The following is a 16,122-nucleotide window of genomic DNA, read 5'->3' as shown; positions in this document are numbered from 1 at the left end:
GCAGCAGGCAGGAGCCGGGGGGCTTTCGGCAGGGCTGCAGCAGGCTGACTGAGCCAGGCAGGCTGGTTACAGGCTGACAGAAGGAACAGACGCACTTGGGTTAAGTGGCACGTATTTCCCACCATCACCAATATATCCCACAAAAAAAAGACCTCAGGCTCTTCCCTCTTCCTATTCAGATTTAAGATTCACAAGCAGTAAATTCGGCTTTTAGTCATAACACCTCTCTCCCACCACCCACCCACCCCTTTCCTTGCTTTTTCACTCTGAGTCATCCTCAACACCGGTGCCTGCCTACTGCTCCCTTCCAGGGTTTCACGGCCTCATCTGGGGCTTTGGCAGCTTCCAGCTCATCCTCCCTCCTTGCCTTGCTCCCTGCCTTCCTCTCTCCTTGCCGTTGGGCCGCTTCAGAACATATCCCACTTCACTGAGTTGGTCTGGAGTGCCAGTGCATCCGCAAGTACTGCTCCTTTCCTGCTAGCCATAGCGACATGCTGATAAATAGCATCCAGGGGCTGGTGAAGGAGTACAGGGTGTAGATAAACATGACATTACATTCCTCCTTCTGTTTAGAGAGGTTCGTTATCTGGAGACGTTTGGCTAGATTAGGACTTTTCCATCAAGCTAAAACGGTTGTTGACACCTTTCTGCCCCCATTAAAGGTAGTTTGTGGTTACTGGCAGCGACGGCCATTCGAAGCGTGCAAGGTCTGTGCAGAGCGAGAGGTACTGCTGCAGCAGGAAGACCTTCCAGTCTCCTCTAGCCCTTGGCTTTTGAGACACGACTGCCTGCCGCTGCTGCTGCCGGCAGGGAAAGGCTTCCGGCAGGCAACAGGTTAGCCATAGCCGTGCGCTGAGAGATGGAGGCAGCCGGGGTCAGCTTGCTGCCCTCCAGCCTCCCGGCCGCTTGCCGCCCAGCAGTAGAGCAAGGCGCTGCTGTCCTTTTTCATGGCTGAGAGAAAGCAAACGAGCAAAGGTGTGTGAGTGTGAGCGTGTACCCGTGTGCACAGCAAAGGGAGAGAGGCTGGCAAGCATGGATTCGAGATTTTCCTCTCCCCAGTGGCTGTGCAAAGGAATGAAAGGTCTGCATCAAGGTAAGGAGCCCTAATCCAGCCACAGTGGTACACTCCGCTCTGGGAAAGAGCAGTGGGGGTTGGGAGGTGGAGGGGCCAGGGTAAGAGACGGAGTGTGAGATGGGGAGGAAGCAGGGAGACAAAAGGGAGTGAGAAAGAGAGGCTCTCTCCCCCTGCTCTCCCCTCCTCCCTCCTCGAGGTGGGCTGAGAAATTTCTAATCAGTACTTGCAGTTCCTTTCCTCCCAGCAATAATTCGTCTCTGTCTTTTGTTTGTCTTTAATTTTTGGCTCTTGCATTTGTCTTTTGTTTCGTTTTGTGCATTGTGGCTTCTTACTGCGATTTCAAAAAATCCTGCGTGAGGTACAGTGGATTTGTCTTCCTCCTGCCCTGCTCTCCCACGTGCCTAAAGCCAGTGTTTTAATAACAACAGCAAAAGGATGAAGAGCAGCTCATCCTTTATTCTTTCCTGTGAAGTGTCATGGGCTATAGGATGTGCGTGGGACTGTGTTCTTCTCATTCTAGAAAAAGAAGGTACAATTTGTCAAGTATCCTTAAGCCCCTGTGTAAAGCTGGTTCTTGTAAGCTACCAAGTGCTTGATTCTGGAATGACTAAGGTTTACCATTATTCTTATTAATGCTGTAATTCCTAATGTATTTAAAACTAGAGAGAAGTATTGCACTGGAGGCTGAACTCCAGTTTCAGCTACAGAACAAGCACAGCAATTTTTTTTCTGCCTCACCACTCAGGCTAAACTTGGAAAGGTTACAGTTAGAAGACTGTCGACATTAAAATGTGATCTTCTCTCCCTGTTAAGTCATTTTTCACCAGTAATTGAGCACTCGGTACCTGTTTACTCTCCCTATGCACAAGAGCCACTGCGATGCAATGGTATACTACAAAGACAGGTAGATTTACTGCCTCTGCTTTCCCAACCATGGTTGAGGAGAGCAAGCAGAGGGGGCATGCTGAAGCACAGTTGTGCTTCGCTGTTTCCTGGCCAGCTGAGCAGACTTCTTGGGAAGGCAGAGAAATGGATGGACTGTTATCTGCCTTGATTTGAGGTATTACTGGCTGCGCACAGCATAAGCGTAGTGTAACTGGGAAGAAATCTCACGGTTTTCTTACTTTTTATTCCTGTGAGATCACCTTGAGTGGGACTAGCACGAGTGGAAATCCCAATGCCGTCCCAAGGACAGGTGTTATGGCTTGGTGTTGTAAGTCTTGGAGAGACTCTTTCCATTTCTTTTCCTTTATTCACAGGCTGGTTTTTGTCTTCTGTGAATGTGTGAAAGGGGCAGGTCATAAGAGAGTATAGTGAGCGTAGGGAAGCTGGTGAAGAGACCGATACCTAGAAAAGCCCATGAAACCTCCTGAGCTCTTGTGAAGGCCCCTGTGCAACCCATGCCATGCCAGGGCTTTGTACGTCCCTAGAGAGGTCAGGATCATGGGGCGCCTGGGGAACAGCATCACAGAGAATGAGGCAGAGCAAGGAATAGTCCAGTATTGGTCCGCTGAAGTCAGTTTGTGAGTCTGGGCTGTGTCCTACATGGAGTGTTTTTGTACTGGGGCTCTGCAGGGTGTGCAAGGCCATGCTTTTCTAGGACTGTTTTGGGTTTGTCCCCTTCTAGGTTAAGCAGTTCGGGAGCTGAAATTCCCAGTTTTGTGAATTTCCCAGTGAAAGCCAGCAGTGCCAGGCTTTCACCTCAGCTGCAACTGACCTATTCAGGCGCTGGTTTCTTGCTGGCTAAACAAGATGGCAATTACTGGCCACCAAGCTAAGAATACAGGTCTGATAGGAACCAGAGCAAGGCATCCAATTAATTTCCCATGAGCCACTCAACACAATCTGATGTTGATGGCTTTTGCTGATTAATAGCATGGGCTGGATTTAGTCCAGCGTGAGTAGGCAAGACCCTGTGCAACACAGTCTCAGTGACCCTACTGGCTCTCCATTCACCTGTTTACACATCCCTTTGTCATCTCTGACTTCTGAGCCTGAGAGCCCAGATCTTGCACTTCCTGATTCACATCTGAAAGTGTGGATGGTGTGCCTGTATTCAGCAGGGGGGAGAAAGGATGCTTGTAATTGATGTGTAGTAGTCAAGGCACAAAAAAGAATGATACTGCATCCTTTTTGCCCAACAGTTTATTTTGTTTGGGGAAGTGATGCAGAATCATAGAATCATTTGGGTTGGAAGGGACCTTAAAGATCATCTAGTTCCAACCCCCCTGCCATATAAACTACCCTAGGAGCACTGTCTTTTACTGGTGATTGTATGCTTTTCTGCCAAAGCTCTTAGGAAGACTACGCCTAGACTATAGCTTGGGTGCCTGGTTTAGGGCCCAAGGAATTCTGTTCTACTGTGTGCACAACTGCCACTCCCATCAACAAAGGTGCATGAAATTGGGGGTTGTAGTTTTTGTAGTTTCATAGCATCAGCTGTAGTGTCTCAGGCAAATGGTAGTGTGAGACAGATAATTGCAAAGAAAGGGCTGTGATGCATGCACAGGTAGGGAGACCCATGCTGACCTGAAGAATAATGTGTGCTGCCTTCTCTTGGACTCAAGTCTTATTTTACGCACTTGAAGGATGGAGTCTGAGACCTGTTACACTGAACTGCGGTGTTTGACTTTGCCATTATTTACAGGGATTAGTGTTTCAGATCAACTTTATTCTACCTAGATGACCTTAAGGGCCCTTCCAACCCCCAAACCATTCCATGATTCTATGATTCTGTTCATAAAGGCTAACTTGAGGCTATGTAGTGAAGCTAAATCTTCCTGGGATTCATCTAGCCTCAAGGAGGCATGAACTTCTCCAGGGGGGAACTGAAAAGCAAGGGTCTAAGTTATCACCTCTCAATTGCCTTCTGTCTTTACCTCACGGAAGGCGCTTACGAAGATCTGGCTCACAAGGCTCAAATGCACCCTTACAAGTATTCCCTCTATAATCACTTCCTGGAATTTTCATTAATCACCACTAAAATGTATTAGTGACAGCTTGTGCGTAATGTCGCTTGCAGAGTTCGAATGTGTAATCCCAGGGCAGTTTAGGAACAGAATCAGAGCAAGGAGACAAATACACATCGCCAGTGAGAAAGAGATGAAACCCCTGCGATTGCGTGTCTGAAGCATGCTTGTTTTCAAGCTCTTTCTCTGGGAGTGCATACATACACGTGCTCAGACACGCAAAACCCTGGATTTTTTTTTATTTTCTGAGAATAAGATACCGGTGTTTTTAAGATGCACTTCATTAATATTGGCAGGCCTTTTTTTTGGGGATTTAGGAGAACAATAAAGAAGGAAAGCAACATTGTCACGTCGTCATGAGACTCCCACGAGCTGGCTTTTTCCTGCGAAAGTGCAAACATGCTGAAATTCACAATGAACAGGTTGGATCTCTGGAGTGCAGGAATTAAATTTCTGTGATGCTTCTGAAATAAGGGCTAATCTTGCTCTGTGTGCATTAGTCAAAACATAGCAGAGCACAGTTCAGTTTCTTTTTAGTCCTGCGTGTCTTAAACTAGACAAAGAGCAACCACGGCGCTGTCACCGAGCTTGTCATCCTTTTTCATATCTTTCACTCTTTTCTGCTTTGCTGTATAAACAGCCCAGAGTTCAGCCTGTGATACAGCTGAAGCTTTTCTTGTCTTGGCTTGTCTCTTGAGGATTTTTGAGGTCAGCAGTTTCTTCTGGAAGTTGGAAAAGTCCTAAGCAGACCCCTGTAATTCATGTGCGTGGACATAACTGGCAGGTGTAAAGCCACCACCTTGTCTTCAGGCGGCCGAACATCCTGTTGGCCTTCCTGATGGACGCTCGCACAGCAGTGACGCATTACACGAACTGGTTGCGACTTCTTTTTGGGGCAGAGGAAGTAACAGGTGTATAATTTCCCAGTTTAGCCATATATAATTATGTATAATTTGACTTAAATAGATGTAGAGTTTCCACTGTGCCAGTCTCCCAGTCTGAGGCACTGTGTTGCCCTTAAATGCTATTTCTGGAAGGAATCCGAAAAGAATACTTTGGAAGTTAATAAAGAGCTTGGGATAGGATATAGAAGATGGCAGATAATTTACAGCACATCTCCCAAATGCTTTTGGATAGAAAAAGAATTCCTGTATTTTCCCAAAAGCTGCTTTTCTTTTCTTGATATAGACATTCACATGGGGGTGGGGTGGGGAAAGTTAGTCAGATGAGAATTGCTAAAGCTCAGCTAATCATTTATTAAAGCAGTCCCTGGCTTGCCAAACTCATTAATCTCATTAACCGGGAAGGAGGGCCGTGGTGCATGGGTAGCTGAAAGCGCTGTGTTTACTGACGAGCATACTTCGTTCACAAGGGAAAGCTCTGAATGTTCACTGTGTCACCGTTTTGTGCTTGAAGCAGAAGTAACGTGATGAGTCACTTGATCAGCCCATGTGACATGCTGGCTTTGGCCACAGTCTGCCTGGGGTCAGGCACAGAGTTGCCAGATTCAGGTCTGGCCTAGACCCATTTGTTTTTCAAGGTGTTCCTCATGCTTCTTGCATTCAGATGCAACCTGGGAAGCTTGTGTCTCTGGAGAGGCGAGAATAAGGCAACGTCACCACTTGGTTCACCTTAAGAAGCAAGTGGTGACATTCCCTTAGTGCCACTTGGCCCCTCTTGTCTCCGGGAACAGGATGCCTGGCAGAAACAACCCAGCTGGCACTTCTTGAGTTATGTCTGTGCCTGCGCCTTGGGAAGGTGGAGGATCTGCCTCATAGAATCACAGAATGGTTTGGGTTGGAAGGGACCTTAAAGACCATCTAGTTCCAACCCCCCTGCCATGGGCAGGGACACCTTCCACTAGACCAGGTTGCTCAAAGCCTCATCCAGCCTGGCCTTGAACACTTCCAGGGCATCCACAGCTTCTCTGGGCAACCTGTGCCTTGTGCCCCTGCCTCTCCTGTGGGAGCATCTTGGGACCTCAGCTGTGTTTCAGGGTGCTCTGGAGAACACCCACCTTTCAGTGCTTGGATTTGGGTCCAGACCCTTCTGGCAGAACTAATGACACCTCCCGTGCAACTTCCACATGGCACAGGTGCGATATGTGTGATGTTCCTTATATGCATAGTACAGTGTTTCTGTGCAAATGCCATAGCACCCTTGCACCCTGCAAGCCGTCACGCAGTAGTCCCCAGGGTCAAATCCTGCCTAGATTAGTAACTGTGTCAGTGACTATCTTGCCTCTCTGAAATACACTTTCCCTTAGGTTCTGACCATACCGTGCTTTTATCCCCTGACTGGTGTTCATAGATTTCATTGTGATTTATAGTTTGGATGCTGATAACCTGTTGAAATGAATATTAAGTGTTGGTCCAACCTCTTGGTTCTGGCTCCTGATGATGAGATCTTTGCTTGCTTTTGCTTTTCAGGTCTGCAGTTGGCTCCAGCTTGACCTTGTCCCTTCACGGCTGCTGCTGTCAAACTGTTGATGCATTTATTGCTCTCTGTCTGCTTTAAGCTCCAGTGCTTTAGTCTATGCCTCTTTTTTTCTCCCAACCTAAAGATATCTCCTGTCATTTCACTTTCTTTTGCCAGCTTCCATCTCCTTTTCATCTCTAGTTTCTGGAGTGGGTGGTTTATTTTTGCTGACTCCATTTCTTCTCATCTTTATGTCGTTTCTTAATCTCCTGCAACCTGGCTCCAGCCTTTGAAATTATTTTGACCTAAGGCTGAGACACCTTCTTCAGCTTCTTCCAGCTGAACGTAAGCTTCCTGCTTCCATGACTGTTGTCCTGCTTATCCCTGTTGCTTCCTGTACTTACCCTGATACTTTATCCTTACTCTGTGTTTTCTCCTTTCTTGGCATTTGCCCTTCTCTCCTACTGCTTGCCGACATCAGGAGGCCTTTCTTTGTCCTCAGTCTTTCATTCCTCCATCAGCAACCCCTGAGTCCATCAGTCCCTCCTGATGTTGGGTAAACATCCTCTTCTGCTTTATTCTCTTGAATGTTTCCTTCTGTCTCTTTCTCTTTTTCACGGTGCACTGCTCTGGGCCTTGGGCTGTATGGTAGCTGGGTGTAGGGAGCTGCCATCGTCAACTTTTCCTGCCCCGAAACTGGTTCCCTTTTCTCAGGCCCTGGTGCCCCTCAGCTGCAGAGAGCATCCCTGGTTACAACCATCCTCTTTCTCAGATGCTCCCCTCTCCCCTTGCTCCTGGGCTGTTTCTGTGCCTCCGGGCTGACACATCCCCACTTGGGAAAGTGTCAGCGTGTGTTTCCAGAGTTGTGTAAGTGCTCTCAGTCCTTGCTGCCTGCAGCGCAAGGAGGGAAGCGATGAAGGGCGTGCGTGGGAGGTTTTGGCCGTTCCCCCGCGGGTAGATGGAGTACCTTGCTCTCCCAAGGGCTCTCTGCTGGCATTGCTCACTGACTCTCGGCTTCTCCCTAAGCTACGCAAGGATGTGGCAGCAGTCCCGTGCGTCTTCCCTGAGGCCTTAATACATCAGCTCCAGGCTGCAGCTCTCCTGTCAGCTGGTAGATAAACATTACATGTGGAGATCCATCTCCTCCCTGGGAATGTGAACAACTTGAGTGTTTGGGCCATTTTTCTCTGCACCTCCCACGTGGAGCAATTTCTCTCGGTGCTCCGTGCCAGTCCTGACAGGAGCTGTGCAATTTGGATCCATTCCTTTGTGCATCTCTAGAGTTTGGCAGAGCGAGCAGCACTAACTGGGCACCAGTGCACACCAAGCTGGGCCAGGCACTGTGTGTTGCGTGACTTTAAAAGAGGAGGTGTGATGCCACCAAAATTGGGAGGGGGGTGACTTATTCTGCATTGGGATTGTTATGAACTCAGGATCTGGCCCCTTGGCTGACCTACTGTAGAAATGGAGTGTGGCCACCCCTAAAATATCTCTTTCTAACCTGTGAACCTGCCACAGAAGCTGTGAATCGTCATGCCGCTGTGTTAGGGTCTCCATGGGGTGTAAGGATACCATGCTGTATTTTTCCTCATGGCCATAGGCTGTGAAAAAAGCAAACTTACTCCTGCTGCCAACATCTGTGCTTACATACACTGAGGAGTATTATGCCCTGGCACCTGAAATGGGCGGCTGTTTCAATTTTATGTATGTGGGGGAGAATGATGCTGTGATAAAATGTAAGAGCTCCCTCTTCAAGCAATGCCAAGACGTATGACACTCATGTGTTTGCCTTCTAGCTGAGGTGGAAGGACTGCAGGTCACCGTGCCTGAGAAGAAGAAGGTGGCCATGCTGTTTCAGCCTGCTCTGCTTCGATGCCATTTCTCTACTTCTTCCACCCAACCAGCTGTGGTACAGTGGAGGTTTAAGTCTTACTGCCAGGACCGGGTGGGAGAAGCTTTGGGCATGGCGACTTCTGGCTTACAAACGATGAGCAAGAGGAACCTGGACTGGGATCCCTACCTGGACTGTGTGGACAGCAGGAGGACAGTCCGTGTCGTGGCCTCCAAACAAGGCTCTGCCGTCACTATAGGGGACTTCTATAAGGAAAGAGATGTCAGCATTGTCCACGGTAACTCTTCTACCCTGGTGGTGCTTGGTGGGCGTTGGAATGGGCCCTTAGCAACTTGGGATACCGGAGGCTGACAATAATTGTTCAGTTAGCTCCCTTAGAAAAGGCTGCTGGAAGGGAGCTGTTGTATGTCGGACGTTAGGATTCAACCAACCAACCCTAGATCCAAAGGCCATTTCCTTTGCCGCGTCCCTTTGTCCAGCTCCATGTAGGTCTCCATCCCTGATGCAGTATTCTTTTCCCTTTGATAAAACAGAATGTTTTTATTCCTGGCTTCTGCGTATTGCTCTGTATGTAGATTTTCCTTAACAAAGATAAGCCAGCAAGGGAGGTATGAATTCAGTCTCCGTGGGCTAGGTTTTTCTTCCTTGCAAACTCTGCTGCTTTTTTTCCCAGTTTCAAAATACAAAAATTAGTCTGTACCTCATGTTGCTCAATTCTGGACTTCACCAGCTTACCTGTCATGAACCTTAACCCACACAGCCTTGGGCAGTGTGAAAGGAAGAGACTTGCATGGGGTGAAGTCAAGTTGGTTGGAGAAGGGGGGGGCAGGGTCCTTAAACATTTGGGCTGTGTGCGAAACCTTGTCCCTCAAAAGTACAAGGCTTCTGCTTGTCTTGGGAGACTACCTACCCAGAAGAGGAGGCTCCTTGGTGTGGAGAGCGTGCGATCAGGCTCAGCAAGGGGGAGAGTTTTCCTTACTCTCTGTGTAACCTCTTTGGCAGATGGCTGAAGTGCTGTCTAAGCCCTTTTTGCACAGCACAGATACTGTTGGGGTCCCAGGATGTAGGTGGCGGGAAGGGCAGAGAGTGGCATTAGTTACCCTTTCTGCTCTCAGCACTTGCAGTGAGCTGCCTCTGGTGTTACCTGTGTTCCCACTTACAGCCACAGAGTCCTGAGCCTGTTGTTTTTTCCTGAATACTGTGATATTCTGGGTGAGGTTAACCCCCCTTCTCAGCAAGGAAGTGAAATGGATTTGGGACGTGGAGGCAGACCCAGCGCTTTGAGCACTTCAATCTTCCTGTAGGTGCTGGAGAGAAAGCCTGACTTGTCCTTTTTGCCTTTCAGATGCAGACCTGCAGATTGGGAAGTTGATGTGGGGAGACAGTGGGCTCTATTACTGCCTCATTATCACACCGGATGATGTGGAGGGCAAGAATGAAGAGTCGGTGGAGCTGCTTGTGCTTGGTAAGCCCTCTTGGCAGATTGCTTTTTCAGCAGGTAGCTGAGGTCTCTTTCCTTACATATTGGTGCACCACATTACTCTGGGTGTAAGAGCTATGTGAAACAGTGCCCGCGGTGCCTTCCCCATCGCCTTGCACCTTGTGCAGTCGTTCACACCTAGGCCAAGTGGGTGGCAAACACTACCAAACCAGAATAGTAGTGTTTACACCCACACCGCTCGCACGTTACACAGGCGTAAACGACTACAGAAAGTGCGGGGCTGTGGAAAGTTAGCACCCTTGTTTTTAAGGCATAAAACAATGAACTTGCAGCAAAGTGAACACTTGAGACAGAGTTTTGTAAAAGTAGACACCCAGAAGACATGAAATCTTTATGTAGTCTTTTAATGTTCCCTCCATCCCACTTGTCTGACCTGTGAGGATGTTTATCTGCTTGAATGTCGACTTGGGAGATTTTTCTGCCTGCCTAGTTACACTTGTCCAGTTAGAAGTGCAGTTTCACAATCGCCCTAATCAGGTCTAAGCTGTTGCTGTTGCTGAAAGGGCCTGTTCCCTCTGCGGTATGCACGCTTGGCTCTGTGTTTCTGTTAAGCTCCCTTGAGCAGTGCGGTGAGCAGGATGGGTTTCTTTCCTATTTGCAGGGTTAGCTTTTAGTCGTGGCTTCCACAGTCCAGCTCACTGTAAAGGTCAAAAAAGCACCCATCCCAGCTAGGGGAGCAAAGCAGAGTGGAACAGGCCCTTCGGGGGAGTTTGTTGACACTGCCTTGAGCCAGCTGTAGGACTTCACCCCTAGCCTATGCCAGGGGAGTAAGACTGAGTTCTTTTGACTTACCTTAAGAGCTGCTGAAACCAATGTCTGATCAGCGTGCTTGCACGGTGCTTGGGTGTACAGATTCTGTACGGCTGTGAAGGAAACCTTAAAAAGCTTGGGTCTGTAGCGTGCGGGTGACAGCGTAGAAGCATACAATGGAACGTGTCTGTCGAGTGCCCTTGCTCTCATGGCTAGGGTCGGAGTTTAATTGGCATTTGTATTTGGAGCTGTAGTTGTCATCACAAAGTAAACCAGGTTGAATGTCTTGGGTGAGTGATTATGACAATGCCATCACCTCCCCTCCCTCCTTCACATGTCAGTCAAGCAATGGACAATTGGAGAATGGGTGCCTCCTGAAGACGGTGTCATACCCCTGTCTAGATCCACAGTGTGACTGTGTATCATGTGGTAGTTAACAACAGGCCCAAGGCTGACCCATGCTGGTTCAGGGGAGGTTATCTCTGCCAGATGGCAGTGTTAGTGGCCTCTCCAGAGGAGCTGACTGTGGCTACATGGTCATGGGCTGCTCAATTTTGTCCCCTCTTCACCTTCCTGTCCGGGATCTGGTGTCTTCTCTGTGTCTACAACTGCACTCAGGCACCAGTGATGAAACAGTGCCATGGTAACAGGAAGAATCTGTTCTTCAGTGTGTACAGAAGACTCTGGAGGGGGGGAAGACAAAGAAATCCCCTCTTCTGAGGCTGGCTTGATGATGTCCCCAGCCCCCGTTTGTTGTGGTTATGCTGGGAGGAAGCACGTAGCCTAGGCTGGGTTACCGTGACTTCTGCTTTCCTGTTCACCGCAGCCCGGGGGTCTGACCTTGCACTTTGCGCAGCACCCTTCTAAGTTTGGCAGCAGCAGAAAGCATACTTGTCGTGGGCATACTTTCTTCTGCCTCGTGCTGTTTGGCACAGCCTGTGTGTATTTCTTTTCCTGAGTAGTGTGTACGGAGGCAACATTCCAGCTTTCGGAGCAATTCCAGGTTACCTACCCATTTTTCTTTTTTTTCTTCCCTCCTTCCCTCTGCTTTCCACCTTACTCTCTTCCTTCTGCCTTTGCTGGTGTTTTTTCTTCCTTTTCCCCTCCCCTTTGATGGCTAAAAGAGGAAGCAGCCAGTGGTGAAAATACCATTTCTTAATATTCTGGCATCTTCTGGGACATTTGTCATTCCATCCCACCGTTCTGCTAGGTATTAGTGGCTTGCAGGGAGACAGTGAATACAGATGTAGATCTGAGTGATTCCACAGTCCTAGGGGACGCATGGTAAAAGGATTTTGTTTGCTGTTTGCTGCTCTTTGGGTGCAACCCAGATTCCCTGTTGGAGCGGCTGGAGCCAGCAGAGGGATAGCATCCGCGGGAGATTGATTCCCACGGCACATCACTGTTTGCTCCCTGCTGATGGTGGTCTTTCAAACATAATTTACATTGCTTATTTTGAGGCTGCTGCATGATTTAAGCATAGATTAGAATTTTGAACAGAGCAGAGGTTCTACCCATTCATGTTATCAGAAGACAGAAAAATCAGAACAGAAAAGGAAATAGGAAACTATCCCTTCTAGTGGTTTCCTGTTAATGTCAAGATCGAAAGGTGTGTTTAGGTTGCAGAAAGATTCTGCTGGACAGGGAAGTTTAATATCATATGGAAACCTTGAAAGATCTGAGAGGCAAAAATGGTAGATACCAAACAGCATCAAGAAATTAAAGGAAACTTGCTTAGCTAGAAGTGGTGGATCCTGCTTTTATATAGTGAGATGCAGCATTAAAAATTGGGCAAACGCTGCCTTATCACAAGATGGAGCAAAATCCAAAACCTGAGAAAATTAACAGTATTCCTTTTCTCTTAGGGAAACAAGCACAGAGACTTCCAGGGAAGTCTGAGCAGCTGGTCAGCCTGGGTTGTGATGGGATTGTGTTGAGTTTTGTCACCGGGATGCGTCATGTTGACACACAAGGGGGGCTGGAGGCCTCTAGGTACCGTCCAAGAATCCCATGTGCATTTTGCACCTATTTCAGAACAGCACATAAGCATTTGTTTGTATCCATTTGTGCTCAGCAAAGCTGATAGGATTTATGAAGCGTACCTGATGTTAAGCATGTGCTTATGTGCTTTGCTGAAAAGACCATTCACTAGGTTTTGCTTAGTCAGGGACTTTAACCCTCTCTAACGGAATCGGCATCGGCAAGGGAAGAGGCATAGCAACCTCTGTCCCTCAGAAAGACAGAAGGAGATTGGCTGGTAGTGAGTAAGGAAGGAATTTAAATTTAAAAATGCCATTACACTTTTAATAAATACTTGTATTTTGGTGGCATTTGGAATCTCCCAAGGGGATCTAGTGTGCTGGAAACCAACCGTCTGAACTCCGCTTCTGCTGTGGCATGACTGGACTAGTACAGAGCTTAGCAATCCCCATCAGGGGTTGGGTGATGCTCTCTGCACTCGTGTTTTACCAGAAATGTAGAACCCTTTGCTGATATTTCAGCTGGCTGGTGAATCCATTTACAACTTTACATATTTGTATTTTTTAGAACTGATGTGGTTGAATCAACAAGGCTGAATCCTAAATTTAAGGAAGTCTACATTTCAATCTTAGGAGCTAGCAGCTGAGTGTCCTGCTTCTTGAAACACCGTCGGTGCTATTAAGCACGTTGTTATTGGTAGCCCCTCTGCGCTGCTTTTCGTGAGGGGGTGTCACTGGGCTTCAGTAACGCCGTTCCTTGCAGCCACTGTTGAAAGGAGCTGCAGGTGTATCGGTGCAGTGGATGCAGGGTGCCAGGAGTAACCTTCGCTTCAGAAGCAGAGAGCAGTGCCAGTGGATACCCCATCCGGCCTTCACGTGTCCCAGCTCACATCAGGAAGCAGTTTAACTTAATTGCACAGGATTGCATGGAACCCAGTAAGCCTTTCCGAGAGCCAGAAGTCTCTGATCAGGTGCAGGGTGCTGTGAAAGCAGCTGTACTGCTCCCTTCCTGAGCTGGCAGAGTTGCAGAGCAGTGGCCGCAGGTACAGCTAGGCGCACAGCTGGCCACCCTGAGGCGCGTAGGTCTGCGCAGACTCGGCAGTGGTGGCGTTATGAGGTTTTACGTAGCTTAGACGTGCTTCAGGAAACAGTGGCTTCGTTCCCAAGGATGTGTCAAGTTCCTGTAAGAGGCAGGAGAGTGATCTGCTAATCACAGTTGTTGGTTTGACGCTTTGCTTGGTTCTCCATGTGCTTTGCTAAACAGCTATCGCCTGCTTATTTTTTCCATCCAATTCGGCAGCTAATACTACATAAACTATATATTAGTGAAACATCATTTTATAATTAGTCCTTTGGAAGATTCAGCTTCTACCGTTGTTATGCTTTAAATAACAACAATTAGCACTTGAGGTTTATGTTCATTTCCGAAGCCAGCTAGCACTTAACATTGGTTAAGTTAACTGACATCTTTGTCAGTTTTTATCACCAGCCAGTATTGATACAGGCTAAACCCCAAATTTATCAAGTCTAACACCCATAGGTCGGGAAGAATGTAGATACATATACACACAGCATATTGCACAGTAATTAATGTACTAATGGAGACATGCGTTGGCTTTCAGAGAGGACAAATCTCTACTGGGACGTGTGTGTGTATGGCGCGCAATGCTAATAAGACAGTTCTTACTCAGCAAAGTGACTCAATAGCTGGTATAAATATAGCCAGGTTTGGAGTCTCTTGTGTGCCAGGAGAGACTGTATTATGAAAGTTGAAGTGGTTTTGGAGACGGAAGAGTTCTTGGCAAAATTCTCCCTAACAAGACGATGGTTTTAGGATTTTGCTCTGTTGCTGAAAATCTGCCAGTAGCATCTGAGCCAGCACTTGGTCACAGCAGTTGGCAGAGATGTCAGTGCTGTTGGCCACGTGTTGGGGATGAGAGGGCCAGATCTCAGCCAAGGAGGTGTCTGTGGGCAGCTTCCTGCCGAGGGTGCCTCGGTGACTGAGGGTGGGTAGTGCCAGTGGGCGAAGGAAGTGATCGGCACGGGAGCCCCCCACTTCAAAATCCAGGACAGGCATTGATGCCGGCAAGGCCGCTGATGTCCTCCATCCCCCAAAGTGCTCATCCTGTCCTCGCTTGGTGCTTCTTCCCTGCCCTGGACCATGGCGCTGCCACCTCTGTAATATGGGTCCGATCCCTCTCATCCTAGCCTTTGCTACTCCTGGTTATTTATTTCACGCCATTTAGAAGTGCTACTTTTTGCCAAGGTTTTTTACCCCTCTTTTCCTTCTTATTTGCCAGTGGCAGCCACACGCTGCTCACAAAGGAGACTGGCGTGATTAAAAGACCTCCTTTACTAAGGTAGCCATGGCAACAGCCTCCTTGGAGGTCTTTGTTGCCTGCTAAAACTTTGATCTCCAAGAAGGACTGCTGCTGTTTCTCCCTCCAATTGAAGAGAAGGATGGGAAGAAAGGATAAAGTTTACTCCGTGCAGACGGAGCACAGAGGAACTCATTGCAGACCCACACTCTCCCAATAGATCTCACAGCGGCTGCCTCAGAAAAGTATCCGATTTACAAGGGGCGCACTTCCTCTCCTGTCCTTTCCAGCCTCTCCTCGGGGCTGTGTCCTGTGCCAGGGGCCTCTTGCCATAGCAGAGTTTTCTGCCACCAAGGAAGAAATAATTCCCTCTGTAGCTGTTGCCTCCCATAGGCCCACTGCGGCAGTTAGGGCTGTGGAGGCAGCCCCCAGCAGAGAAACCAATTCAACAGGTATTCCCATATTTGCCCAGTGTTTATCACATCTGTGCAGCTGCCAGTATTTACCATGTTGCCGACTGCACCTGCGCCTGCTCTACTCATGTCATCGCTTCTTTTCAGCTGCACCACTTCCTCTAATTATTTTTGTCTCTCTCCTCTGCAGACTCTCTGCTAATTGTCTGTTTCCACGTTCCCCGCGATCCGCTGCTACTTGTTCTCTCGCTGTCACCCGCCCTCCTCCTGTCTATTCACTCCTGTCCTCGCTCACCCCTCCTGTATCTCTGCACCTTCTGGAGCTGCTCCGCGCCCCCTCGGCTTTTCCCTCTTCCATTGCTCCTCCCTGCCCTCTCCTGCTGCACTCTGCCTGTGCAGACCAGGGGCTCGTGGGGTGCCTCGTACTTTGGGGTGAGCGGGCGGTAAAGCCCTGCAGCAGCATGCTGGGAATAGAGACTGTCCCAGATCTGTGCTGGAATGAGGGCAAGCTCCTACCTCCAGCAGAACTGCCTGGGACAACCCTAGTAAACGGGGCCATAGTCTATTCCCCTCTTTCCCCCGGGGGTGTCTGCTGGGGCTCAGTGGCGAGAGCTTGCACAGAGGACACGGAGCCCTTGCAGGGGTGTGGAGCTGCGGCTCGGCAGCCGTGCCCGGCCGTGTCCCAGGGTGCCTGCAGTCCTTTTTCTCAGGCGGGCAGAGCCGCTGCACAGAGGTGGTGCAGTGAGATGGCCTCTTGGCAGGACGGTTTGCTGAATTGTTTTCTCCCTACTACTTGCTTTCTAGCCCCAGCCCCCCACCTTCAAGTTTCCTTAAGAAAAAAAGCAAG

General features: G+C 48.7%; 1 protein-coding gene across 1 annotated transcript in view; it reads left to right on the top strand.

Annotated features, from left to right (window-relative positions):
* Positions 1-1,032: 1,032 nt before the first annotated feature.
* The window catches only part of ILDR2 (immunoglobulin-like domain containing receptor 2), a 32,521-nt gene continuing 17,431 nt past the window's right edge, over positions 1,033-16,122 (top strand). Inside the window, exons 1-3 of the mRNA XM_010156638.1 lie at positions 1,033-1,093; positions 8,259-8,591; positions 9,660-9,779. Coding sequence (XP_010154940.1) covers positions 1,033-1,093; positions 8,259-8,591; positions 9,660-9,779 — 514 coding nt within the window. The remainder of the gene's footprint in view (positions 1,094-8,258; positions 8,592-9,659; positions 9,780-16,122) is intronic.

Source organism: Eurypyga helias, unplaced genomic scaffold (genome assembly GCF_000690775.1).
Source record: "Eurypyga helias isolate BGI_N326 unplaced genomic scaffold, ASM69077v1 scaffold18558, whole genome shotgun sequence".
NCBI classification, from domain to species: Eukaryota; Metazoa; Chordata; class Aves; order Eurypygiformes; family Eurypygidae; genus Eurypyga; species Eurypyga helias.
The sequence above is the reverse complement of the archived record's forward strand: the minus strand, read 5'-3'. Positions and strand labels throughout refer to the sequence as shown.